Source organism: Lagopus muta, chromosome 4, assembly GCF_023343835.1.
Source record: "Lagopus muta isolate bLagMut1 chromosome 4, bLagMut1 primary, whole genome shotgun sequence".
In the NCBI taxonomy this organism is placed as follows: Eukaryota; Metazoa; Chordata; class Aves; order Galliformes; family Phasianidae; genus Lagopus; species Lagopus muta.
This window is the reverse complement of record NC_064436.1, coordinates 69,824,376-69,850,885: the sequence shown is the minus strand read 5'-3', so window position 1 is coordinate 69,850,885 and position 26,510 is coordinate 69,824,376. Positions and strand designations below refer to the sequence as shown.

Below are 26,510 nucleotides of genomic sequence, written 5' to 3'. Positions count from 1 at the left end.
ACAACCCCAGATGATGGCACTTCACGTATAAGGGTTCCTAGAGAGTTTTTAGGCTCCAGTACTATGTGCTGCTCGACATACAGCAATCACTGCAGCTGAACAAAGCAACTCTCTGCAGCTATTTAGGACAGGAAGCAAAGGGTGCTGCGTCCAACTGATAGTGCAAAAGGAATTTTAAAAAGGCAACGTGTAACGTCTCAGGCCTAGGGCCAATTTGCTTCAAAGGATCCTAGTGTCCCCCAGTGGGAAAATTAAGAAGAAAAAGCAGACACGTAGAAAACAAAGAAGTGATGCACGGAGCTCTGACACTCATCCCTCACCCACAGCAGGAGGCAGCCACAATGGGTCAGCTGTCAGTTCATTGACAGACTGAAGTCATTACCATAGGCACGTAGGATGGCTTGGGTTGGAGGGGATCTCACAGCTCTCCCAGCCCCACTCCATGCAGCCCCCCAGCAGCTCAGGCTGCCCAAGGCCCCATCCATGGCCTTGGGCACATCCAGAGATGGGGCATCTTCATGCTGGTGGAAACAAATGGGTCCAGAGGAGGGCCATAAAGATGAGCAGAAGGCTGGAGCACCTCTCGTATGAAGATGGGCTGAGGGAGCTGGGCTTGTTCAGCCTGGAGAAAGCTCTGGAGAGACCTCATTGCAGCCTTCCAGTACCTAAATGGAGCTTATAAATAGAAGGGGAGCTGATGTTTTACATGGTTTAATAATAACAAGGCAAGCAGGAATGGCTTCAAAATAAAAAAGGGGAGATTTAGATTAGAAGTGAAGAGGAAACTCTTCACTCTGAGGTGAGGCCCTGGCACTGCTGTCTGGTGAGCTGTGCTGCCCTATGCCTGGACGGACTTTAAGGCCCCTTCCAACCTTACCACTCTGTGACTCCCTTTACACTTTTGCCTTGTCAAAATACATGTGTCATTCAGCAGCCATTTAGAGTCCTTCCTCAAGAGGAAAAAATAAAGTCCTGTCTTTTCCTGTTTGGGAAGCGGGCAGGAGGAGAAACATAGTAGTGCACTGCTTCAAGTTAAAACAAATAACAAAAAAAAAACACCCCATCAACACAGAGCAGGATGTGTAAAAATAGGGCTGCTGATTAGATGAGGACAATTGAGTGTTTATGAGTTCCACCTCCCCTGCTCAGACAGGGCTTGTCCCTCTCACGCCGTGCAGCCGGCCGGCCTTCACCCAGCTCCTGCCCATACAGAAGGCTGTGGTTCCCAGCTGACATCCCACCCGAGCAGCATGTAGACCAAAACAAGCCCTGCACAGCTGCTATAGGTGCTAAGGGACAGCCCCAGCTGCAGCAATGCCTTACCTGCCCTATGGGGCAGATAGCCTGATTTCGGGAGCTCTCCATTTTGTTCATCTCCAAGCTTCCATCACCTCCCGCATCACCTCTCACCTCCTGCATCCCATTCAGGAGAACAACAAAAATCTCCCAAAGTGCCAACCTCTTGCACACAAAGGAGAAGCAGGTGACTGGGGCTGTGCATGGAGCTGACCTCGTGCTCCCTGCCCACCTCTGGGGACTGGTTATTTTCAGCTGGCTCAGATGGGGAAGCGTACGGCTGAGCAATCAACCCTGCATGGCTTCAAGTGTGAGCTGCTCTAAAAATATGATCCACATTAAGGAGACTCAAAAAAAAACACGCCAAGAGCTCATTAAAGAGCAGAGGACAGTCTGTCGAAGTGAAAAACCAGCCCTCCTGCTTGTGTTTCAGGGTGGAGAAGGAGAAGGGTTTCCACTAAGGGCCTCAAGCACAGAGGTTGAAGAATCCAATCACATAAAGAAGTAAATAACATTTTCTAGCAGAAAGAGGCCACAGTACCTGAATTGAACAGTCATGCTCACATCCAAATCCTCTGAACAAAGAGGAAACAACCTACCAGGAACCGGGAAATACTTGGAATTTTTTGCTATTTTAAGGATGCAAATTGTCCCAAAAATAAACACAAAAAATAAACCAAGAAAAACCCATTTGTCCTCACATTCATTAAACCATTCCATTACTAGCCTCTAACTTCCACACTAGTGACATCTAGCCAACTGGTTGACAAGACAACCACTGCCAAACAGCTTTTGCATTCTGCAGTGTATGAGTCAGTGGGCCTAATCTTGTGTATGGATTGCTGACAGATGCTGGAAAGGTGAGGACGAGTGCCTCGGAAAGCACCATGCTCCCAAGTCACTTCCCATGTGCCACCAATTGACTGCCCAGCCATGGCCAACGTCTCCAGCCATCAACCCAGCCATGGCCAACGTCTCCAGTCAACCACCCAGCCATGGCCAGCGTCTCCAGTCAATCACCCAGGCCATGCCCAATGCCAGTCAACCACCCAACTATGGCCAACACTACCAATCAACCACCCAGCCGTACCCAATACCACCAATCAACCACCCAACTATGGCCAACACTACCAATCAACCACCCAGCTGTACCCAATACCACCAATCAACCACCCAACTATGCCAACACCACCAATCAACCACCCAACCACGGCCAACACCACCAACCACCCACCCAACCACGGCCAACACCACCAATCAACCACCCAACCACGGCCAACACCACCAATCAACCACCCAACCACGGCCAACACCACCAATCAACCACCCAACTATGGCCAACACCACCAGTCAACCACCCAACCATGGCCAACACCACCAATCAACCACCCAGCCATGGCCAACACCACCAATCAACCACCCAACTATGGCCAACACCACCAATCAACCACCCAACCACGGCCAACACCACCAATCAACCACCCAACTATGGCCAACACCACCAATCAACCACCCAGCCATGGCCAACACCACCAATCAACCACCCAGGCCATGCCCAATGTGCAGAGCAGTTCCAACTCCACACATTCTTCTCTGTCTCCCGACAGACGGCAGGCAAGCGGACAGCACGTCTTGTATGTTACAACCTACAAATCTCGCACAGAAAACATTCCAAAATGCAATTAGCCTGAAACCAGCAGATTTTCATTCTGCTTCTCTGCCAACGTGAAGTCATTTTTGCCGCACTGCTGATGGAGGTGGCAGGTTTTTCATGGCATTCTTCAGCGTTGGCAAGGGAATTTATCTGTTTGCAATATCCCTCCCCACCAAGAGAGTTTCTTTCAAAGACCCTGGCTATTCACACTGATTAATTCCCCCTGTGTACACCTAGTAAAACCCAGTCCACAACACCAATACAGCTGTGGGACTGGCTGCAAACATCCCACTGACGCAGGTCTTTTGCAAGTAAGGATGAGGAGTGAAAAAAAAAGAAATAAAAGAATGAAAGAAATGCTTTGTATTTCTTGTAATACAAACGTTTTTTAGTGAATAAAATCATCCCTGGGCAACAGTTCAGTCAACCAAAAATAGGACAGATGTGTTTGTCCGCAAGTCGCCATCACGAAGCAGCTCACATTTCTCATGCATGACAGAAGTTCTCACATGCTTCTTGCATTTTCAGCCCAGCTTCCACCACGCAGATGGGCAGATCCCAAAGGCATTCATCATGGAGATAGCAGGAATTCCGGCAGGACAGGGACAGCCTCAGCCACTCACATATCTTAGATAAGGAAGGAGAATCAGCCTTTTCACAGCCCTAAATTGATACAGAGGATTGAGGAAAAATATCTTTACATGTAACGGTTGAATATATATTAAGATATATTGCATTCTTCATGTATTTGGCACGTTTGTCCAAGAAATAATGTGAATATCATTGTTATCTGCTTTGCTTGCACGTGTAAGAGTGCTAGATCGCTCAGCAGCTGGATGCCCTATGGAAAGAGATGGTCCCCCAGGAGGACATGTCACCAAGACAGACTGTCTTTTTACATGGGCATATATTAATGGGACAAGGGGGAATGGCTTTTAATTCAAAGAGGGGAGATTCAGGTTAGATATTAGGAGGGAATGCTTTACTTGGAGCACAGTGAGGCCCCGGCACTGCTGCTCAGAGTTGCAGATTCCCCATCCCTGGAGGTGCCCAAGGCCATGGATGGGGCCCTGGGCAGCCTGAGCTGCACTTCCTGCCTTTATTTCCAGCTTCCATTTGTATCTCTGTCCTTGCCCCTGCTTCCAACCTTTGCATTCCAGTTTTACCCACAAGTGTAATTAAACACGGTTGTGTTATTATTACCTCTTAAAGGTTAAAGACAGAGTGCAGCCAGGTAGCTTAACAAGCACTAAAGCAGCCACGTCCCACATATTTTGCTCTTGTAATCCAATTATCCCTTACCGTCATTATTTATAGTTTGCAATAAAAACGAAAGCACATCCTAACCAGCTCAATGAAGATTAATTAACCTCACACCCTAACTGAGCATCCTGCACGCCAGGTTTCAAGTGAACCTCTGCCAGACTCAGCTCTGCCCATCGGCACTAAAAATGCTCCGGAAAAAATAATCCCAATAATTCTCTCCAGCTGCATGGAGCAAAACACTGGAGAGGACGTGGATCCCTTCAGGAAGGGCAGTGTGAAGAACTGAGTCTGAAGGCCAAACTCAGCCAGGCACCACATCCCAGCTACAGGCTATTTCATGATGCCTGGGCTCTCAATAATGAGTGGCATTTAACCTCGCCTCTGAGCCCCCAAAAACAGCTATTTGTAGGGAAAACAACAAAATGCTCCTTTACTTCTAGCTTCCTTTGCAGGGATTTCTATTACTCAGAAGAATCTGAGAGGAATTCAATTACATCACACTTCCCAGGAGAGAAGGCTTTGTTATTTGCTTCAGATTTTTACATCTTTAGTTTAAACTAATAAAATCAAGCAAGAGGACAAACAATGACGAAGCGCAGACAAATCAAGGATGATGAAAGGACTGCGTTTTTCCTCCCCCCTGCTACTCACTGCAAAAGAATTCACCTTCCACTTAGACGTACAGCACTATCTAAAGCTTTCAGCAAAGCTCAACCCCTCTGGTGTGTTTCATGGAAGGCTGGGGATGTGTCATCTACCAGGTTCCCTTCCAGTGCCTATTTTGGACTTCTCTCCAATGCAAAATGCACGCAGGCCTCCCCGGCACGCAGCACTTCATGGCGTGCTACCAATACGGGATGTTCCTTTTGAGCTGCTGCTTCTGGAGCAAACGAGCAGGACCAACACATTACAGAGCAAACATGAGCAGCTTCTGGAGTCTGTGGGGTTGGGTTTGAGTTGTTCTTTTGTTGTTAGTTGCTTTTTTTTTTTTTGCAGATGTGGAAGAAACATCAACTATCAGTACTGCAGGGACCACAGGATAAACCCATACCTGAAACAAAGCCCACAAGTACCAGAGACACTGGAAAACTCTGAATATTGGAGTCCTGAATGTAAACATGCTTTTCCACTTCAGGTCAAGGCAGCACATACTTCCTGGCTCAGCTGCAACACTTCCAACTTGCTGGAAATCCAAAGGAGGGCAATGAGTAGCAGCGGTCAGGCTGTGCTGTTAGCCTGGCGGAGCACTGAGATAGCTACCCCTGCACAAGGTTGGCTTTGTTTCTCTTCAAGAAGTCTTCTCCAGCCTTGCATGGAAGGGCAGAAAGCTCAGACCGAATGTTTTCCAGCACATAAATGTAAAGAAAGTCCAATAACACCAAACAAGACGCAAGCCAGAAGCAGCAGGGTTTTAACTTGAGCCTGAGTTGTGACTCCAAACTGTGAAGTTTCTCATACATTTGTGAACCTTGTAGGAAAGCAATCACGATAGCAGCAGGCAGTGTTACTCAGAACAGGTGGCAGGTGATAGGTGAGCTGCCTGACCAGTGGTTATGTGGGCACAGAGCACCAACAGGCTGGCACCACACCGGCGCTCCTGTGATCACCGCTCTGAAGCAGCTGCTGACAACACCACAGCTGTACAGCAGCAGGAGATAGTGCTGGTTTGCTTGCTGGCTGCACAGCTTTCTGCACCTCAGTACAGCTCTAGAAGAAATCAAGGTGGTCAGTGTTCTCTGCTACTGGATGTGCAGCACCACAAATTCCCAGGTGAGGCGTTCCATTCCACACAAGCAGTCAAACAAGTCTGATCTGCGCAAGGTTATTCTGCAGCAGGATCTATCTGCTCTGTTCCTACTTACTGACCTTCATGCTGCCCTACAAAACACACAAGCTCACTGAAGAGTCCTCATGTTACCAATCAGATGCCATGGACTCTCTGAGAATTCAGGGTGAGGAGATCTCTGCCTTCCTTTTGAAATGTTGGCAAGCTTGCAGGCTTGCTAACTACAAGCTTACGCATCGTTACCAAAAAGGCTCATTTCTGAGCTGAGAACATGGGTGAATTCATGAGGAATTAAAGCCATCAGCCTGTCCCACCGATACCCCATAACCTTCCCCACATCTCCACTCCTGGCCAAACCCTTCTTACTTGCACACCACAGCTCTGCAGGGCTGTCCTGCATGGAGTTCAGGCTCTGCTTAACTCCTCATGACCTCACACACCACCCTGCTCCACTCCACCACGCTAGCAGCTTCGAAAGCAAGCAGATTACATTGGCTGTCAGGAAAAAGGCTGAGAATGATGCAGATATATTTAACAGGAAGGGCATAGTTTCTCTAAGAAGCTACAATTTGAGTCATAAAGTCATCACAGAGTCTAGAACAGTTGGGTTGGAAGGGACCTTAGAGCCCTCCCAGCCTCCCCTGCTATGGGCTGGGTGCCCCCCACCTCCCATCCATGACGCTGGGCACCTGCACTGCTCTGGGCATCATTTGGTGTTTGCTGCTCTCCTAATCAGAAAGAGGACAAAAGGATTGGTGAGCTGGTTCAGTTGATCTTTACTCTTAGTTCCTGACAACACAGAAGAAAAGCTAGCTTAAGAAAGGCAATATTTGGAAAATATTCCATTAATGGGTGCCACCTTCCAGAGGGTTATACCTAGCAGTAAGGGAGCTCAAGTCCAAGAAATCTCTGCTTCATATTTAGCCCTTCCTCAAATCCTCTGTACAGAAGCTGGAATCACCAAAGCCCTCATTTAGGCAGAGCATAGGAACAATCTGCATCCCAAAGCACTGCTTGAAATGAAGTGTAAAAAACAAAGCTTGCAGCCCAGCTCAATTTTGGTATCACTGGCTGGGACCAGGTGTGCTCACCTCACCCATCTTGCCACTCCTGTCAGCACTGCTCAAGAATGGGACTCTGAGACATCAGCCTGAAAGTGAAGTCAGCAGCTTCATCCATCAGCTAAAATGCTCCAAGAGCCCCCCTCCCTTCCCTTCCAGCCCCTCGCCTTACAGTGAAGCTCCTCACGACTCAGCAGAGAGGGGAAAAACGCTCCAGACATTCATCTTTGCATTCATCCTTTCCCTTTCTGCTCCTGATGCTCAGCCCCTCTGTCTCTAAGCAATGCCTGAACAAATGCAAAGCAGCGTGTGTTGGCCTCAGCAAACAGCGAGCCCTCAGGTCTCAGCAAACAGGCAGCCTTTGAGCCAACCTACCAGGAGAGCTAATGATCCACACACTGATTTTCCAAATCAAAACCAGTTTGGAAGCACAGAACTGAAATCCCAGCAGACAGACACACAGCACATCCTCAGTGCTGAAAGACAAACGGCACTCGGAAACAAGCTGGCACTCACAGGGGAACAATTCCTCACCATGACCTAAAGCTGCATCAGAAATCTTATCAAAGGATGTTATTCCCACGGCACACCCATAGGAAGCCAAGCAGACTGGTTGCCTATTTTTGACTTTTCAAGGAGCGCACGCTGGAGGTGGAACAGCTCAATGAGAGCTGCAGCCTCAACCCCAGAGCTGGGCTCCTACATCCTACATCCAACCAGAGGTGAACAAACCAACCCCAAACAGATAGCTGACAGATTTTACAGAATGACTGAATTATTCAGATTGGAAAAGAGCTCTGAGATCCCCAACCCATCCCACCGTGCCCACTGACCACGGCCCCCAGTGCCACATCCCCATAATCCTGAAACACCTCCAGGGATGGTGACCACACCACTCCCTGTGCAGCAGTGCCAGTGCCTGACTGCTCTTTTGGGGAAGGAACGTCTCTTAACATCCAACCTGATCTGCTGTTACATCAAATTAAGCTCCTCTATGCGAGGAGAACCGTTATTACCACAAAGAAAAGCAGCGTGCTTCTTCATTTCTTCCCTTCCGAAACATGAAACTGAAAAGCATCAGCTACAAGTATGAAATGCGTGTGGGTGGCAATGAAACTGCTTGAAAAGCATATTTACTGCTCCAAACCAGCAGCATCGTAACGCTGAAGAAAGGCAGGATTGAATGCTTGCTGCATGCATGCGTGGGTCCATAGAGCCTGTGCCACGGAGTGAGGTGACAGCAGGAGATGCTCTGAGCAGTGCAGCAGCGACCTTGGCTGAGCTGTGTGACATGCAACTAAACTGCAGAACTCATCACTTTAAGATGTTGACACGTTAGAGAGTTGGTGGGCTAAGAAGTTGAGGGGGAAATCTGTGGGAGATCCATTGGAAGCTCCTGAGCAGAGCAGTGCTGGTATGACCGTACCGTACCAATAAAATACAACAAGAGCTTTTTATCCATCTTTTCAGCAGCCTGTTCTATATCTGAAGACAAATTGTGTACCCGACTTGTTTTCTCTGGATTAAGCAAGCCCGGTTAGTGCAGCTTTTCCCAAAGACTGTTTGCTATCCTTTGGGAAAAGGAACTGCAAAGTAAGCACCGCAAGGCTTCCTCAGCCATGGAATAAACAGCTGTTCTGTTAAAAACAAAGACAAAATATCCTTAAGATACCCCTAAGCAGATAGAAAGGACTCATAAAATGTGAGATAATAATTAAGTACATTAAGCATACCTGCAGGCGATGCCACACACGTTAAGGCAGCCAGGTCCATCTCTTGCTGGACTATCACTGCTGGTGCTGAATTACTCCACAAGAGCTGTTGCTGCTATTTTCTCTCCACAGCATCAGCCTGACCAGAAGGGAATGCTAATACAATTCCAACGGCATTGCAATGAACTGTCTTGTAAAAGACACTTAATTATGTGCATATGAACACAGGCGCAGACTCGCTTTCAGGAGATTGCAGTTTCCCCGTCTGGGTGGCAGAAGAATGGGCTGAAAGATGCTTCAAAAGATCCTGCGAGGCTTTTATTAGCAGACAATTTACAGTTGTTGTAAGCAGCTTCCTGAGCGAGCTCTGTGGGCAGCACTTAGTGGCTAGCTGCTCTGCGTTGCCCCTTTGCTGGAGGCTGCAGTTCCACGCTGCTACACACAGACCCCAGGGATGGGACCTGCAGAGCCCAGGCAAAGTCAAGCAGGGAATGCCAACACCACCACTGCAAAGTTTGTAACTCTGCATATATCAGAGTTCAGGAGATTCTGTTCACGTGCTCCTCAGTTCTTTACCTGGGACCTTGGCAAGGTGTTTCATAGTCTGAGAAGATGCACTCCATCCCAAATCTGCTGCATGGTCTCCTCACCCTGGGAGGGCTCAGCCGAAGGGCAGAGCAAGCACAGCCGCCCACTGCTCAGAAAGGCGATCCCAAGAGCAACCAGGAGGCACCGTACCATCCTCACGCCTCCCCTCCGAAACACTAATAGGAAAGCTTTAAGCCAGATGCCTGTCCTTACCCTCCCTTCACATCTGTAAAGCAGACCATTATCCTCGTCTCACCCACTGCAGCAGAGATTAGGAGCAGCTTGGCTCTCCTTCATTCTTCGCATCCAACCCAGATTGGCACATGGCCACACAATGCCACGCATCCATTTGACCCTCCTGAGCACAGCTGGGCTCCCCAGCCAAGCGAGGGGTCTGCTGGGCACTGGGGAGCTCAAAGGGGCTAACGAGAGCCCCAAGAGCCTGGCCTTGCCCAAAAGAGCAAAGCCCCAAAGTTCTGCACCAGAACGTGGACTTGCAGACACAGGGCTGGGATAGTTTCAGTTCAGATTGATGCAGGACCTACTCTGATGTATCTGTACAAGAGGAAGCCAGGTGAAGCTCCTTCCATTAAGGAGAAGATTAATCAGAAAACCCAGAGTCCTATAGAATTGCAGCCGAGGTTCCATTGCTTAAATGGAACCTTGGCACGTGGTTACAGCAAGGGATGAACACAGCACATGGCAGGACAACGAAAGGGTCAGGCAGGTGGTTACAGGTCACCTGGGACACAGCTAATCTCTGACAACTCGTGGAAAGTTAATAAAGGATTTGGAGAACAGAGCCTAATTACTGTCCTACTTTAACCTCAGTCAAGAGCTGCTTAGTAGAAACTATCCCCTATCAAGTGTGCTCAATTCCATTCCTGGGTTGAACAACTTTGTAATTGCTCTGAACAAGCACAATTAGCACAGATCTAAGACAGCTGTATTGGAGTTTCAAAGCTCACGCTGAACAACTGATTGCTGTTTGAGACCTGATGTCCATCAGCTTTCTAAAGGGGTTCAGGTCAGCACTAATCCTATCGTAACCAATAAAACCTCAATGGGAAGGGAAGAGCTCAAGATGCAGAATGGAAAAGAGGAAGAAGTTACTTGAAAACACCAGCAGGTATTTTAACCACGAGAAGACACAGAATCATAGAATCAACCAGAGAATGGCTTGGGTTGGAAGGGACCTCAAGGATCATGAAGCTCCAACCCCCTGCCACATGCAGGGCCACCAACCTCCACATTTAATACCAGCCCAGGCTGCCCAGGGCCCCAAACACCTCCAAGGACAGAACATCCACAACCTCTCTGGTCAGCCTTTTCCAGCACCTCCCCACTTTCATAATAAAGAGAGTAGACATCTGCTGTTAAAGGACACTGCAGAACAACAGGGGAAAGGACAGCAAAATACCTGCAGGTTGAAACAGATTTTAGATGATTAGCAATGCATGAGATAGCAGGGGCTCATCTGCAGATGACAGCTGAGGGCAGGGAAAGTGAGCGGCACTGCACTGCCCGCATACACAGCTGTCAGATGGAATAACCTCGGTGCTTCTCCTCCCTTTCTTCTGCACCAGCTGCAGCCATTAATGCATAATTGAGGAGTACAGGAAACACAAGGCTGAAGATGGAGCGTTTTATACCAAGAGCTATGGGGAAGAGGGAGAAATCTGACAAACTTTGATTAGAAGCTGCAGTGGGATCCCAGCAGAGAGAGCAGGCAGCAATCATCCCATCACATGTCTATGAGAGAGACCTGGATGGCATCCGTACCACGAGCAGGAGACAGCCACAGCTCATCACACACAGCCACGCTGTTGCAACGCTCCCTCTCATGCCCCTGTTTTATATTTAGAAGGGAATTTCTCCCCTGCCAGCCCCTCAGAGGGGCTTTGTCCCACATGTGCGAAGCGCCCAGCACAAGAATCACAGAAAGAAAGGCAGACAAATGGGCCTGGAAGGAACTTCAAGCAGGCATCTCGTCCTTCCCCTGCCCCAGGGCACCAATTACTACACTTGCTCTTTTTCTAGCTGAAAACTCTCCCTGGTGGGTGGGACACCAACCCACCCAGCCAGATGAATTGGTTGGACCTTCACTTTAACATCTTAACCCCTCAGCCACCCCCGATAACACAGACCAGGCACCAAACACCGCATCAGCACAACTCAGAGCAGCCATAACACCTACTTCTGTGTGAGGAACTGATAACAGTGCAGTGCTGTGATGTTAACACGTTGGCACCCAGAACCAGCACAGCCTATTTCTGAGCTCTGCTTCAGGACTGCTGTTCCTGGAAGGGAAGCCAGACTGGCTCCTTGAAGACACACTTCTTCCATGATGCCCACAGCAGTGAGTCACCTTTTCTGAGAGTTTTCATCATCTGCTTTTCCGGGCTCTGCAGCACATCGTGTTTACCCTGAGCCAATCCAATTTAAGCTCTAAAGATCCTTGCAGCAGGTATTGCTTACGCTTGGATCGTTAACGAGCCTCCTAACGAAGCACCGCTGCGCTTCAGCAACTGATGCAGCAAAGCACAAACCTCCCTTTGCCTCTGATGCTCACAAGTTTTCCTACAGACAGACACATCCAGCCTTAATATTAAGGAACGAGTTCAACTACGCTTCCTTCTATGAAACAGAATGAAAAGAACCACCCACATTCCCAGCAGTGGCAGTTCCCATACATTCTAATCAGTTTGGAGGAGAAACCCAACTCTCATCGTGTCCTATCAACAGCATCACCCATTTACCCTTTAAGGAGAACTTCTGGAAGAAAAGTGCCATGTCCTAAAAACAAAACCAACCAGATAAATGGGCAACCCTACAGCAAGGCCAGGTCCAGAGGAGGGCCACTAAGATGACCAGAGGGCTGGAGCACCTCTCCTATGAAGAAAGGTTGAGGGAACTGGGCTTGTTTAGCTTGGAGAAGAGAAGGCTCTGTGGAAACCTCATTGTGGCCTTCTAATACTTAACACTAATACTTAAAGGGAAAGTATAAACAGGAGGGGGAACGGCTGTCTATGAGGATGGTTAGTGATAGGACAAGGGGAAATGGCTTCAAACTGAGACAGGGAAGGGTTAGGTTGGACATTAGGAGGAAGTTCTTCACCCAGAGGGTGGTGAGGCACTGTTCACAGGTTGCCCAAGGAGGTTGGGGATGCCCCATCCCTGCAGGCATTCAAGGCCAGGCTGGATGTGGCTCTAGGCAGCCTGGTCTGGTCCCTGCACATAGCAGGGGGGTTGAAACTAATGATCATTGTGGTCCTTTTCAACCCAGGCCATTCTAGGATTCTATGATCCTACTTGTCTGCACATGCAAAGCTTTGCTTTGTTGGGTTTCTGTCCACAGTATCACCCCACGGCTGAAACCCATTCATTTTTAAACAGCCACCTAAGTCATTTAAAACAGTGATTTTGGAAAACTCCAATACAGGAAAGGAATTAAGGCCTACTGTAGAGGCGGTGGGAACAGAAGAGTGAGCTCTGACTGTACACAATACCCCCACCTGGCATTGATTTCAAGTTCTGCAGCTCCTGATGCAGAAGAACCAAGAGATGAAGGTGGGCTACGAGCATCCTCTACCTGTGTGCATCATTCACCCCCAGAGGGACACACATATGCTCATGCCCAGTTACAAGCAATGCATCTTGGTGTTCAGATGAAGTTCTTCGGGGAACTTCTCTCTTACTGTGGTTTGAGTTGGAGGGGACCCTTCAAGGCCATCTGGTCCCACTGCCTGCAATGTACAGGGGCACCCATCAGGTGCTGAGAGCTCCTCCAGCCTGACCTGAGGGTCTCCATGAATCACAGAATTGCAAGATTGGAAATGACCTGCAAGATCATCCACTCCAACTGTCCTCCCATCACCACTGCTACCTCAAGCACTAAACCAGATCTCATAGCTCCTCATCCAGGCGCCTCTTGAACACTGCCAGGGACGGCGACTCCACCACCTCCCTGGGCAGCCATTGCAGTGCCTGACCACTCTCTGAGAAACAGTTCTTCCTTATGCCTAACCTAAACCTCCTCTGGTACAACTTGCAGCCATTTCCTCAGGTCCTGTTTGTTGCCTGGGAGAAGAAGCCAACATGGATGGGACACCAGCACCTCTCTGGGCAAGTAGCCTTAGTGTAAAACATTTTTTCCTTATATCCAGTCTAGATCTCCTCTCTTTGAGTTGGAAACCATTTCCCCTTGCCGTACTATAGCAGACCCTGCTGAGGAGCCCGTCCCCTTTCAGCAGGGGGAAGGAGGCAGGAGATGTTCTGTTTGCTGAATCGATTGCATGGCTTCCATACGGACAGCAATGCTACCAACACGCTGCCTACCTAGCAAGAGCTTAGAAGTGCATAATTCACCTAATACATCAGATTCAGAGAGACAGAAAGAGGCGATCTCAGCAAACTCAGGTCGGGCAGCCAGCTCACCATCTTCCTGAACAAGAACACAATGGGAAACACGGCTACAAAACCCCTAAAGGGCATCAGAAGGAAACACCTCTGGTGATGGGAGAGCGTGACGGCAGATAGGGCAGCGTCCACCCGCGCTGCTGACCGCAGATAACCCAGCAGGTAGCACAGACGAAACCACGGGCTGCGCAGCTGGGAGGAAGAGCTGTTTCAGAACAAAAGGGCCATCGACCAAACGGCGGTGGCATCACCTCCAAACACGGGCAGGACGATGAGAGCAGCCACATCGGGCGGGGCTGCGAGAGGGGCAGCTTCCTCAGGAGCTCCTCTCCGCTAAGAAAACACAAACCGGCCCTTCACGAACCCCTCGGAACAAGAGGAGCGTTGGCAAAAGGAACACGGAGGCTCGGAGCCGCCCGGCCCGGCACCACCTGCAGCCCCGCCCCGCCCGCGCCGTACCTGAGCGTGGGGCCGATGCAGGCCGTGTCGGTGCTTTCGATCTCCCGCAGGATCCTCTCGTGCTCCGCCGCCGTCTCTAAGCTCTCCAGCTCCGCCATCTTCACACGGTGGGGGTGGGAGGGGGGTGAAAGGGTGGGGGGGAGTTGTTCCGGCGGGGCACCCAGCAGCGCCGTGCCGCCCGGCGGACCCCACCTACCTGCCGGCCCGCCCAGCGCCGCTCGGCCCGGCCCGGCCGCGGGGCACGCCGGGAAACGTAGTGCCGGAACGCGCTGAGGCGGGAGGAGCCGTGAGGGAAGGAGGAGCGGGGCGGGGCCTGAATGGCGGCAAAGCGGGGCTGCGTCATAGCAGCACCTCGCAGTGCGTCACCACGGCAGTGACGTCATAACGTGTCCCCCATGGCAGTGACCTCACAATGTGTCCCCATTGCAGAGACCTTGTAATGTGTCCCCATGAAGGGTCACAGCTCCGTGGCATCGACCTCACAATGTGTCCCAATGAGGGGGCACAGACACATGGCAGTGACCCCATAACACGTCCCCATGGCGGTGATCTCATAACATGTCCCCAGGAAGGGGCACAGCCCCAAAGCAGTGACCTCACAATGTGTCTCCATGAAGGGACACAGCCCCATAGAAGTGTCATCATAATGTGTCCCCATGGCAGTGACCTCACAATGTGTCCCCATAGCAGTGACCTCCTACCATGTCCCCATCAAGGGGCACAGCCCCATGGCAGTGATCTCAGAATGTGCTTCCATGGCAGTGACCTTCATATTGTGTCCCCATGAGGAAACACAGCCCCATGGCAGTGTCATCATAACGTGTTCCCATGGTGGCAACCTCAGAATGTGTCCCTATTGCAGAGACCTTATAATGCGTCCCCATGAAGGGACACAGCTCCGTGGCATCAACCTCACAATGTGTCCCCACAGCAGTGGCCTCATAACATGTCCCCATGGCAGAGATCTCTTAACATGACCCCATAAGCAGGCAGATCCCCATGGCAATGACCACATAATACATCCCCATGGCAGTGACCTCACAATGCGTCCCCACAAAGGGACATAAGCCCCAAGGCTGTGATATCATAACATGACCCCATGGAAGTGGCCGCATAATGTGTCTCCATGGCAGTGACCTCACAATGTGTCCACAGAAGGGGCACAGCCCCATGGCAATGACCCCATAACATGTCCCCATGGCGGCAATCTCATAACATGTCCCCAAGAAGGGGCACAGCCCCAAAGCAGTGACCTCACAATGCGTCCCCATGGCAGTAACCTCAGAATGTGTCTCCATGAAGGGACACAGCCCCATAGACGTTCCTCATAATGTGTCCCCATGGCATTGACCTCACAATGTGTCCCCATGAAGGGACAAAGCCCCATAGATGTTCATCATAATGTGTCCCCATGGCATTGACCTCACAGTGTGTCCCCATGAAGGGACACAGCCCCATAGACGTTCCTCATAATGTGTCCCCATGGCATTGACCTCACAATGTGTCCCCATGAAGGTACAGAGCCCCATAGATGTTCATCATAATGTGTCCCCATGGCAGTGACCTCAGAATGTGTCCCCATGGCAGTGACCTCCTACCATGTCCCCATCAAAGGGCACAGCCCTAAAGCAGTGACCTCACAATGTGTCCCTGTGAGGGGACACAGCCCCATGGCAATGATCTCAGAACTTTTTTCCATGGCAGTGACCTTCATAGTTTGTCCCCATGAGGAGACACGGCCCCATAGAGGCGTCATCATAACGTGTCCCCATGGCATTGACCTCACAATGTGTCCCCATGAAGGGACACGGCCCCATCTCAGCAACCCCATGCCATCTGCCATGAGAGGTCACAACCCCTCGGCCATAGCATCCTGCCATGAGAGCTGTTCCCCCTTGAGGGGAAACAGAGCCATGTTGGTGACCCCGTGTTGTCTCCATGAGAGGTCACAGTCCCTTGGTCATGATATCCCTCTAAGAGGGGTCACAACCCTATAATAGAAACATTCCCCCTTGAGGGGACACAGGCCCAAGACAATGACTCCATAGCAGTGGGGGTCACACATTCCATCCCCCAGGAGGGATCACAACCCCACAGCAGTGACAGCATGCCATGACCCCTTGAGAGCACACAGCCCCACTGCAGTGATATCACGTATTTCATTGCAGCCCTTCCTCTGCCACTGGCAGAAGTGACACAACCCCAGAGGTGTCTGCACTCAAGGACAGCACTGCCAGCCTCCACAAACAGCCCTGGCTGCCAAGGTCTCCTCGAGAGCTTGCTGTGGCCCCCAATGCTAATCTCACCTTGTGAAACAACTGGTTATCATTATTATTATTATTATTAGCCTGTGCTGTGACAACTGTGCTGGAAGGGCTCCATTCCCAGCTGCCTTATCACTGCACCAGGCACTGGGAGATGCCATGGTGTGCGAGATGAACTGGATGAAGAGCAGAAAAGAGAACATGCTGCCAAGCTTTTACTGCTCTTGCTTTTGTCATCTCATGCTCTGAGATGGAAATAAAACTGGTTGTAAGAGCACACCTTCAGCATCCCTTACTGTGGCTCTCCAATGGGGTCAGAATCTCTGCACCATCACTTGATTAAATGAGGCGGTGACCTCCCAGCACACACTGTGCATGGCCATGACGGTACAGGAGGGGCAAGGAAAGCCTGACAAAAACTTTGTTATCTCCACTGAAGTTCACCAGCTCTTGCATGTCATGCCTACGGCTGCCAAACCCGGTGCCGTGCGGGACCAGATGGATGTCACTTTGGATGTGTTAACACCCGCCAGGAAATCTGCGCTCCGATGGCAGTCACCATGGAGATCCGATGGAAGCCTTTGGAGGACCAGAAGCAAAGAGACGTGTCAGTGATATCATGGAAGGAGATAAAAATAGCAGGGCAGTTTCTGAGCCCAGCAGACTGGCGTAGCATTCCCCCAGGGCTGGTTTGCCATCCGCCGGGAGCGGAGCGCTGTGCATTTTGCGCTCTCCCTCTTGCTGGCAGAAGGCTGGTGCCTCCAGCAATGCAGCTCCCAACTGCAGCCCCTCAGGGCAAAACAGAGAGAGGAGATGGGCTGGCATTCAATGTCTTTGGGCTGCAGACCACTGAGATGAGCTACCTGTGGCTGCAGGAGGCATATCATGAGCTGCTTGCTGTGATACATGTCCAGCTCCAGTGTAAAACCCCCATCTACCGCTGTTAGATTGCAGCTAAGAAGATTACTGTTTTCATCTCAGTTAATAGGGATCTGAGCCAATGTTCCTGAAATCAATGGTAAATATTGCATTGTCTTCACTGAGCTTCAGAAATAGGATTAAGAGCCAGAGGATGGAGCGTGGGAGGCTGGCAATGGTGCTGAAGGGTTTGAGTTACAGTATGGGGAATGATATCAAAGCCAGGTTAGACCCTGATGCTTAGTTGGGTAATGGTGGCATCACAAATAATTCTCTCAGCAAGGGTCTGGACTTCAAGAAATGGAGAGATATGGCACTGCATGACATGGTGATGGGCTGATGTTGGACCTTGGTGGTCTTTTCCAACCTTAATGATTCTATAATTTTATGAGTCCCTTATGAAGGCACTGTTTTGTCCACCAGACTGTACTATAGGGGGGCTGAGCACAGAAATGGGAACCTAGAAATGAATTAATCACCAAATTGTGATGCTGACTTTACTCTTACCTCCCTCTACCAGCAGAAAGAGAGGGATGCTACTTTCAGCTTTGGCAAGAAAAGGATGCCAGTGCATGGAGCATGGTGTAGCTCAGCCAGCAAGGCACATCCCGTAATAAAACTGAGCATGAACATCCACAGAGGAACGTGGGAAGACAGCATGAGGCACTGTGACAATGTCTAAAAAGACATTTGTTTTAAACTGAATTAAAATAAATATCATAGAATCACAGAATCATTCAGATTGGAAAAGACCTCCACAGATCCTATTTCCCTAAAAACCACGTTGGCTGATGGGAACTGCTCTACATTCCCTCAATTTCCAGCTAACAAAGTTCCATATCAGTAGCGACACCACTTCTTTATGGGGCAGACATTGCCCTTATGAAACTTGAAAACTGTTTCAATTCCTCACCTCCCATCAGCATTTTTCCAGCTCTGAGCTCAGCTGTAATTCCACCATTCCACTAGATGGATACCACTGTCAGGATTACTTTATTTTCAGCTCAAACATTCTCTTTCTCACTGTGCTTCCTTTGGTGGTCTCTGTTTTTTTTCCTTTCGTGCCATTCCTTTGTTGCATGGCTTCCAACAGCTCCTGGCATCTCTGTGCCCTTGCTGTTGTCCCCACTCCTGCTGCTTGTGTCTTCCTTCCCATGGTCTTCTGGCCCAACCCACGAGCAAAGCGTGGTTACAAATGGGACGGAAGGACAGCCAGATGGACTCACATCCTTGCTGTTGGATGCTCAGATAAACCCAGTGGGCACATCCTTCCCCTGCACTGTGTGTGATCACCCACACCCCGCAAGCTCCCTGCTCTCCCCACCCCCATCCTTCTCCCAGCTCCTCTGTCCCCATAGGGTTTATTCCCCAGCAACAGGAACGAATGCATCCATCCCACACTGTACCATGGGTGAACCCATGACTCAGCTCCAGCTCAGCCCGTCCTGTTTACCCTGGGTGTGCAGCAGCTTCATTTCCTCCATCCACGCCGACCTTTAGCACCAAGCAAAGCTCCACAGCCCTGAGAGGTGCCTGCATTTCATTCAGCCCCTACAGAACCCCACTGCAGTTCTCTTGGCACCGACCATCACCATCCCACACACTCGGATGCCACCCACAGAAACAATAGCAGCTGGACAGGTTTGGGGGAGCAAACCTCCAAAAATGGGGTTTTTGGGGCAGTGTTCCCACCCAGACTGCTCTCCCTCAGGCAGGTGCCCTCATCCACACCCTCTCTGCTCCTGCCCTGCATTTTGTAGCTCCTTCATTGGCATCCTATAGAGCACACTTATAGAGGAAACTCCAGCCTTCCAGTCACCAGTGTCTTAAAATCCTGTTCTGCTTCACATCAAGACTTGTCAAGACTGAAATAAGATCCTCTGATATTACCATGCCATTCCCCAGACCCCTTCATGGGAGTTGTTTTGATGCTTCTAATCACAGCTTCTGCTTTCTCATCCATTTTATTACACCTTTATTTTCGAATACAGGAGATTAATAGAAAAGAGGGACTGAAACAACGTTCAGATGGACTTCAGATGTAGTCTGAACTGAGCTCTGGCCTTCAAAGGCTGGGGAGAACTTTTCAACCCGAGTTTCTGATTCCAAGACAGAGATCTCTGGTGGCAGTGGTTGGGTGAAAACCTTTTGGCAAGCTGCATTGGGATTCCCTAAGACCTGCCTTAAACAACCAGTGCAACACAGTTCTTGGTCAAGAACCATGTAGATATGGCACGTGGGGACATGGCTTAGTGGGCATGGCGGGGTTGGGTTGGGGTTGGATTCGATCCTAGAGGTCTTTTCCCACCTTAATGATTCTTTGAATGGACACGGTAGGGGCCAGTTGACAATTGGACTCAATGATCCTAGAGGTCTTTTCCAACAGGAATCAGTTCTATGATTCTATGGAATGGCTTCATCTGGACAGGAGAGCACAAGGGCAGAGCCCACCTGAGGCTCAGGGCTGGCTCTGGGTTTGGCTGCACATGGGGAGCAAATGCTGGCAGGACGCAGCGAGGTGAAGGAGAGGGCTGGTTGCCCTCTCTCTGTCTCTGTTTAGAAGCAGAAGGACGAACACATTCACCCCCAGGCATAAGCAAGGCATGGGACATTCCTACCCCATGTCAGTCAGGATGTGGTTAGCACCACGTGGCTCACCCACAACACAAGAGAGCATCACTTGGGGGCAGTGGGCAGACTGTACCTCCCAGCCAGCAACGAGGACACATTTCCACCCTGAACGCTGCCCTTCTATCATTACCCTGAGCCAGTCCAGCTGTGGGGAGCAATCTGGCACCCGCTCACTATATTCTCCTCAGCTCACAGCCTGAATACCACGAGATCCCACACTTGAGGTGGCCTTAAGGCTACCAGGACAAGAAGCAGAGCTCAGGAGCGAAACCGCAGCCCTCCCTGCCAGCCACCCAGGGCCACCTTGTGTGACTTCAAGCCCTGCCCTTCTTGGGTGGTAACAGCCAGCAGAAATACCCAGGGCTCTTCCTGAGAGCTATTGTTCAAAGCCCTTTGCTGGAGGAATTTCGTGCTTCCTTTCCAAGGCAACAAGCCCTGGCAGTGCCCCCAGTGCCCACCGCCCCTGTGGCTCTCAGGGTGGGATTCCCTCCCGGGGCCCCTCCTGCTTTCCCCAAACTCTGTCACACCCTTCCAAAGCCACACAGACACACATATGCCGTATCCCGATGCCAACGGGATCCGTGCTGCAACAGCAAAGCAGTTCAGGTGGCTTCTCCCCATCGACCCAAGAGGTGTCATTTCACACCACAGACGATGTGGACCGTTGTGACAACGGGTCAGCAGCTACCAAAAAGAGTCACTGCCACATTTACCCCCCTTCTATCACCCTGCCCCGCGCCGTTCCCAGTTTTAAATGCCGCTGACACCTAGCGTTGCTTCTCCCAACTGCACCCCGAGCTACGGGAAGCCTTGCAGCTGTAAACTGTCCTTGGCACAGTCTGGAGCACAAAGGAAAGGATCAGACATTATGGATCTATAATTTCTCTGCAGCTCTGCCCTCCTGTTCCAGCTCGGGTTTGGTCACCAGTTTCCTTCCTCTCTTCTGAGTCCTTATTTTTAGTGCAGATGAATACAGGCAGCTCCTGCCAACTTCCCACACCCTTCCCTCCCACTTCTGCACCCTTTGCTAACGGAGCAGATGGGAGGAGCGATCAGCTGGGAGAAAACTCCAGCAAGATGGCACTTGGGGACATAACCAGTGATGGCTTGGTAGTTGGACTCGATGGTCTTAGAGGTCTTTTCCAACCTTGACGATTCTATGATGGCTATACAGTGCACCAAGCAGACCCGTGCAGGACAGGGTGCATGGTGAGAGGAGGAGATGGGGACTGCCAGAATGGGATGGGAGAACTGGCAGCCATTGAGGTAAGTTCTGCCATCCACAAGCTGCTTCTGAAGAAGCTACACATTTGCTCTTATTTTTTTGCTGATCATCTTAATTTTACCGAATGTGTTAAGGTTTGCTCTAGCAAAACCAATATCAGTCTTGGGCTTTTGCCATGCCATGGAATTTTAATGCTTTATTAGAACTCATAAGGGTTTCAGCAGCATCTGCAGCTGCTCCATAGAGTGAAACTCCACTTCGTTACCTCTTCAAGCATCACAGGCCCACCTGTGCTTAGGATGTAAGAGCTAGGAAACCAGGGTCAGATCTCTGTGATCCAACACTTTTGAATTCTGCTACTTTATCATAGCACCCCAACCTGGTTGAGGCTGGAGCCCCTCAGGGTCCCTCTGGCCCAGCACTGCCCCAGCAGGGACACAAAGCTGTGCCCAGGCCCAGGAAGCCCTGGGAGGTCCCCAAGGAGGAGACCCCACATCTCTCTGGTCCCAATGCCAGAGCTCTGATACCCACCCAAGCAAGCAGAGCTGCTGATGGGCACGGGGAGCTCCTGGCTGTGCCCGGTGCCTCTGGGCACCGCTGAGCAGAGCCGGCTCCATGCCTTTGCACCTCCCTACAGGAATTCATGGCCACGATGGGATCCCCTGAGCCTCCCCTGCTCCATGCTGAGCAGCCCTACAGCATCTCGGCAGCTTTCCACTCTATATCCAAGACTCTCCTGCACAAAATAATCATAATAATCAGTCTTGCAAATAAACAAGCAGTCTTGGTCTAGGTGTTAGGTCCTAAAAACGGCGATAGAGGAGGGAAGCCTGGAGATCCCCCGTCATTCCGAGCTGCAGGCGCAGAACAACGCGCTTAATATGCGCGACGGGCGCTCCGCTCTGGCCACGCCTCCACCTTACGTCACAGCGCGCTGTCAGCCAATAGGAGGCGGCGCTCTCGGAGCGGCCATTCATGGCGCGGGGGAGGGATGAATGGAGCCGATGACGTAAGCAGCGCGTTCCCACGGCCCTCGATCCACGCTCCGGGATGGAAGCGGAGTCGGGAGAGGAGCGGCGGCGTTGGGCCGCGGCCTCGTGTGTGTTAACGGGCGCCTCGAGAGGCTTCGGCCGCAGCCTGGCACGGTTGTTGGCGCCGAGGCTCGGCCCAGATTCGCTGCTGTTGCTGTTGGCCCGCTCGGATGAAGCGCTGGCCCAACTGGCGGCCGAGCTGCGGGACTCCTGCCCTGGTTTGCGGGTGGAATGCGTGGCCGCCGATCTGGGATCCGAGGAGGGGTTGCGGAGGGCGACGGGAGCCGTGCGGGAGCTGCTGCCTGGCGGGCCGCCCGGCCGCCTGCTGCTCATCAACAACGCCGGTAACAGCGGGGCTGTGGGGCAGGGCGGTGGGAGGGGGAAGTTGGTGACTGTGGGTCCTGCAGCCCCGCACTGCCGAGCACAATCCTTTGGAAATGCTTGTAGCCTTGCTTTATGGGCAAGCTTTCTTGTCTGCTGGCTGCTGTGCCTTTTATTTGCCTATTATTGCTATAAGTAAGACCAGATAACCCAGTAGGTAATGCTGCTACAGGAATCAGACCTCAGGTCTTCCACTGGCTTGGTTCAGAAGAAAAGGGAAAAGCAGGAGAGCGTGGTGATCCCTGAGGACGTTGCACTTGGGGCTGAAGGTCGGGAGCTGTTTGCTTTGTCAGAGCAGCAGTGCTGGCTGGGGGGCAAAAGCCCAGAGAAGAGATGGCTCCCAGTGATCTCGCTGTGGCCTTCCAGTGCTTAAAGGGAGTTTCTAATGAAATGGGTAGGGATGAGAGGTGATGGCCTCAAGTTGTGCCAGGGGAGGGTCAGGTTTTGGGTGGGGGTCAGATCAGGCTAGGTTTTGGTCTTGAAAAGAGCAATCAGGCACTGGCACAGATGCCCAGGGAGTGATGGGGGTCATCAACCCTGGAGGTGCTCCAGATCCGTGGAGATGTGACAACTGGGGATGTGATCAGTGGGCATGGGTTGGAGTTGGGGATCTTAGGAGCCTTTTCCAACCTTGATGATTCTATGTTTGTTAGCATCGTGGCATTGTTTGGGGATGCAGGTGTCCCAAACCCACACTGAATTCCTCCAACCTCATCTGCACTCCTTCCCCAGGCTCCTTGGGCGACATCTCCAAATCCTTCCTCAACCTCACCGATCCCAATGAGATCAACGCCTACTTCGCCTTCAACATCACCTCGGCTCTCTGCCTCACCAGCAGCGCCCTGCAGGCCTTTGGGACACGGCCAGGCTGCAGCAGGACAGTGGTGAACATCTCATCTCTCTGCGCCCTGCAGCCCTTCCGCAGCTGGGTGCTGTACTGCAGTGGGAAGGCTGCCCGGGATATGATGTTCCGTGTGCTGGCAGAGGAGGAGCCTGACATCCGTGTGCTCAACTATTCTCCAGGTGAGGAAGGGGATGCATTCACAGAATGGCTTGGCTTGGAAGTGACCTCAGGGATCATCAGCTTCAACCCCCCCTGCTGCATGCAGGGCCACCAATTGCCATATTGAATACTAGACCAGGCTCCCCATCCAACCTGGCCTTGAATGCCTCCTAGATGCATCCACAGCCTCTCTGGGCAGCTGTTCCAGCACCTCACCACTCTCTCTGTCAAGAACTTCCCCCTCACATCCAACCTCAATCTCCCCTCCCTCAACTTCAAACCATTTCCCCTTATCCTGCTGTTATCTACCCTTTCACAGAGCTGACTCCCCTCCTGTCTGTAGGCTCCCTTTAGGTACTGCAGGCTGCAACGAGGTCACCCCGCAGCCTTTTCTTCTCCATGCTGAACAAGCCCAGCTCCCTCAGCCTGTCTTCATAGGGAGGTGCTCCAGCCCTCTGCTCATCTCTGTGGCTCTCTTCTGGACCCTCTCCAACAGCTCCCTGTCTTTCTTGTACTGGGGGCCCAGACCTGGATGCAGTGCTGCAGATGAGGCCTCACGTGGCAGAGTGGAGAGGGACAATCACCTCGCCTCATTCCTATGAGTTTTAATGGAAGAGAGATTTTCCTCCTGCACCTGGAGGACCGAGCACCAGATCTTGCTTTCAGCTCACATCCTTTCCTTTTCTGCTCTCCCCCCAGGTCCCCTGGACACAGACATGCAGCTCTTGGCTCGCACGAAGACTGGAGATGCTGAGGTGCGTCAGCAATTCCAGAGCCTGCATGAGAGTGGGAAGCTGATAGACTGTTCTGTGTCAGCCCAGAAGCTGCTGAGGCTTCTGGAGGAAAATACCTTCACCTCGGGTGCACACGTGGACTTTTACAGCATCTGAGCTGCTCTCATCTCCACGCTCTGTTTTCTGCCCGCTGCTCCCTGCAGTTTGGTGGCTGTTTGGGTGCTGCACAGCCTTCAAGAGAACATCTCTGGCTGCCTTATGGATGCTCCCTGTGCCCTTATGGGGTTGGGTGGGGGGATTCACTGCCAAGCTCAGCCAGGCTACAAATAAAGCCATGCTCTGAGAACCACTTATCCAAGGTCTTGTCCTGCCTGGACCCCGCTGAGCTCTCCTGTGCACACAGGAGAAGCAAAGGGATGGGGGAGCAGAGGTGGCTTCCCCAATGGAACTAGACAGAAAGCACCATGCTAATGCACTGCTGCATGGCAGTCCTTCACATCCCAGTGAGTGTGGATGCACGCTCCCTGTTCTGCTCATTTAGAGGCAGGAGCTGAGCAGCAGAGGGAGCTGCCTGTGCAGATTTGGCTCTGCCGCACAGACCCACCCACCAGCACAGCCTGCATGGGTTACAGCTCTGCCCTGGGTTTGTGCAGTGCTCCTATTTCAGTCCAAGCCAAGTTGGGGCCCGAGCCCCTCCTGGGCTGTTCTTTCAGGTATTTGTGGGGTTTTATCCTTGTTTTTCCCATCAAGTTCCAGGAGGCAGAAGCCCTCATAGATGTGCCCCCATCCAGAAAGCTGTGCTAGAAGTGGGAGCACCGCAGTGCTAATAGTAAGGCTGGCACCCCGTGTGCCCTCCAAGTGTCCAACCCAATGACAGCTACCTTCCTGCTGCCCTCTCTCATGGTCCTCTATCCCAGTTTTTGTCTGTTTAACTTCATCTGCAGTCATTAAAAGTTTCCTGTCTGGTCTTCTCTTCCATGTTCTAAATGGGTGCGTTTCCAAGAGCGTGGGAGCAGGGAGCATCACCATCCAGCATGGCACCACGTGGGTCTGTGTCCTGGAGCACCTGCACCACAGGCTGCCACTTAAAATCAGGCATTTCTCCAGCCAAAGCCTTCTCACCCATGAGAAGTTTTCGGTTTTTCTGCCTGGATTTGGGACACGGGTCTAAATTCAAGTGTTTAAACCAGGTCTGCTGGGCTCCCTGAGCACCCCTGTGCCAGTGCCCACCTGAGGTATGGATGCTGGGCATGGATACAACACCTGTGGGCTGAAAGCAGGAGGATGGGGTGAGCCCACCTTTGTGCCCACTTCCCATTTAAGGCTTCCAGCTGCACTGTGGGTTTACCTGGAGTCCCTTTATGCTCTCAGTCCCTGCCTGCTGTGTGCCACATTGATTTTGTCCCTTAAAATGAATGCTATGAGGGTGCCCGTTCTGAACCCAAACACTCTTTGCTGTTATTTAGGGCTTTACCTGCCCATAGCAGGATGCAAGAGCCTTAGTGCCCACGTATCCCACTGATTGTCCCAAATCATAGAAACAGAATGGCCTGGGTTGAAAAGGACCACGATGATCATCCAATTCCAACCCCCTGCTATGTGCAGGGTCGCCAACCAGCAGACCAGGCTGCCCAGAGCCACATCCAACCTGGCCTTGAATGCTTCCAGGGATGGAGCATCCACAACCAGCAAACAAATCTTAGCTTACCTTGAGCTCCCCTCCGGTTCTCAGGTGCAGCTGTGAGCAGCAGGGACAGAATGGCAGAATGCTGGACCTGATGTAGCTGATCTTCAACCAGGAAAGCACAGCTTGCATGGGGTAAGGGGTAACAGCTTTATATTGGGGAAGGGTTGGGTTATGTTGGATATTCGGAAGAAATTCTTCACTCAGAGGGGAAGGGGGGAGGAGGGGGCTATCAGAGCTGTGCCCCATCCCTGAAGGTGCTCAGGGCCACGGATGGGCTTTGGGGATCTGGTCCATGGGAGGTATCCCTGCACGCGGGGTGGGCTGTGAGATCCCTTTACGCTGGAATTCTGAGAGCTCCACGAGCAAAACGATGGGAAATACTTTTCTCTCTTTCC

At 51.4% G+C, this 26,510-nt stretch overlaps 2 protein-coding genes across 4 annotated transcripts in view; one reads left to right on the top strand and one right to left on the bottom strand.

The window, feature by feature from the left end:
• Positions 1–14,366, bottom strand: part of EXOC6B (exocyst complex component 6B) — a 246,665-nt gene extending 232,299 nt beyond the window's left edge. For all 3 annotated transcript variants that reach the window (XM_048943630.1, XM_048943631.1, XM_048943632.1), the window contains exon 1: positions 14,242–14,366. In XM_048943630.1, the coding sequence (XP_048799587.1) occupies positions 14,242–14,339 (98 nt within the window). In that variant the 5' untranslated portion in view covers positions 14,340–14,366. The remainder of the gene's footprint in view (positions 1–14,241) is intronic.
• A 7,889-nt stretch (positions 14,367–22,255) lies between these two features.
• SPR (sepiapterin reductase) lies at positions 22,256–25,045 on the top strand. Its single transcript, XM_048943671.1, has 3 exons — positions 22,256–22,654; positions 23,424–23,714; positions 24,394–25,045. Exons 1-3 carry the CDS (start codon positions 22,330–22,332, stop codon positions 24,582–24,584), a joined length of 807 nt encoding a protein of 268 aa, XP_048799628.1. The 5' UTR covers positions 22,256–22,329; the 3' UTR covers positions 24,585–25,045.
• The last annotated feature ends 1,465 nt before the right edge of the window (positions 25,046–26,510 follow it).

Excerpts from the sequence above, each read along its gene's own strand:
- SPR (XM_048943671.1), top strand. The coding sequence starts at position 22,330 with ATGGAAGCGGAGTCGGGAGAGGAGCGGCGGCGTTGGGCCGCGGCCTCG. Across the intron at positions 22,655-23,423 it reads GCTGCTCATCAACAACGCCG|GCTCCTTGGGCGACATCTCC; the intron begins GTAACAGCGGGG and ends CTCCTTCCCCAG. Across the intron at positions 23,715-24,393 it reads TGTGCTCAACTATTCTCCAG|GTCCCCTGGACACAGACATG; the intron begins GTGAGGAAGGGG and ends CTCTCCCCCCAG.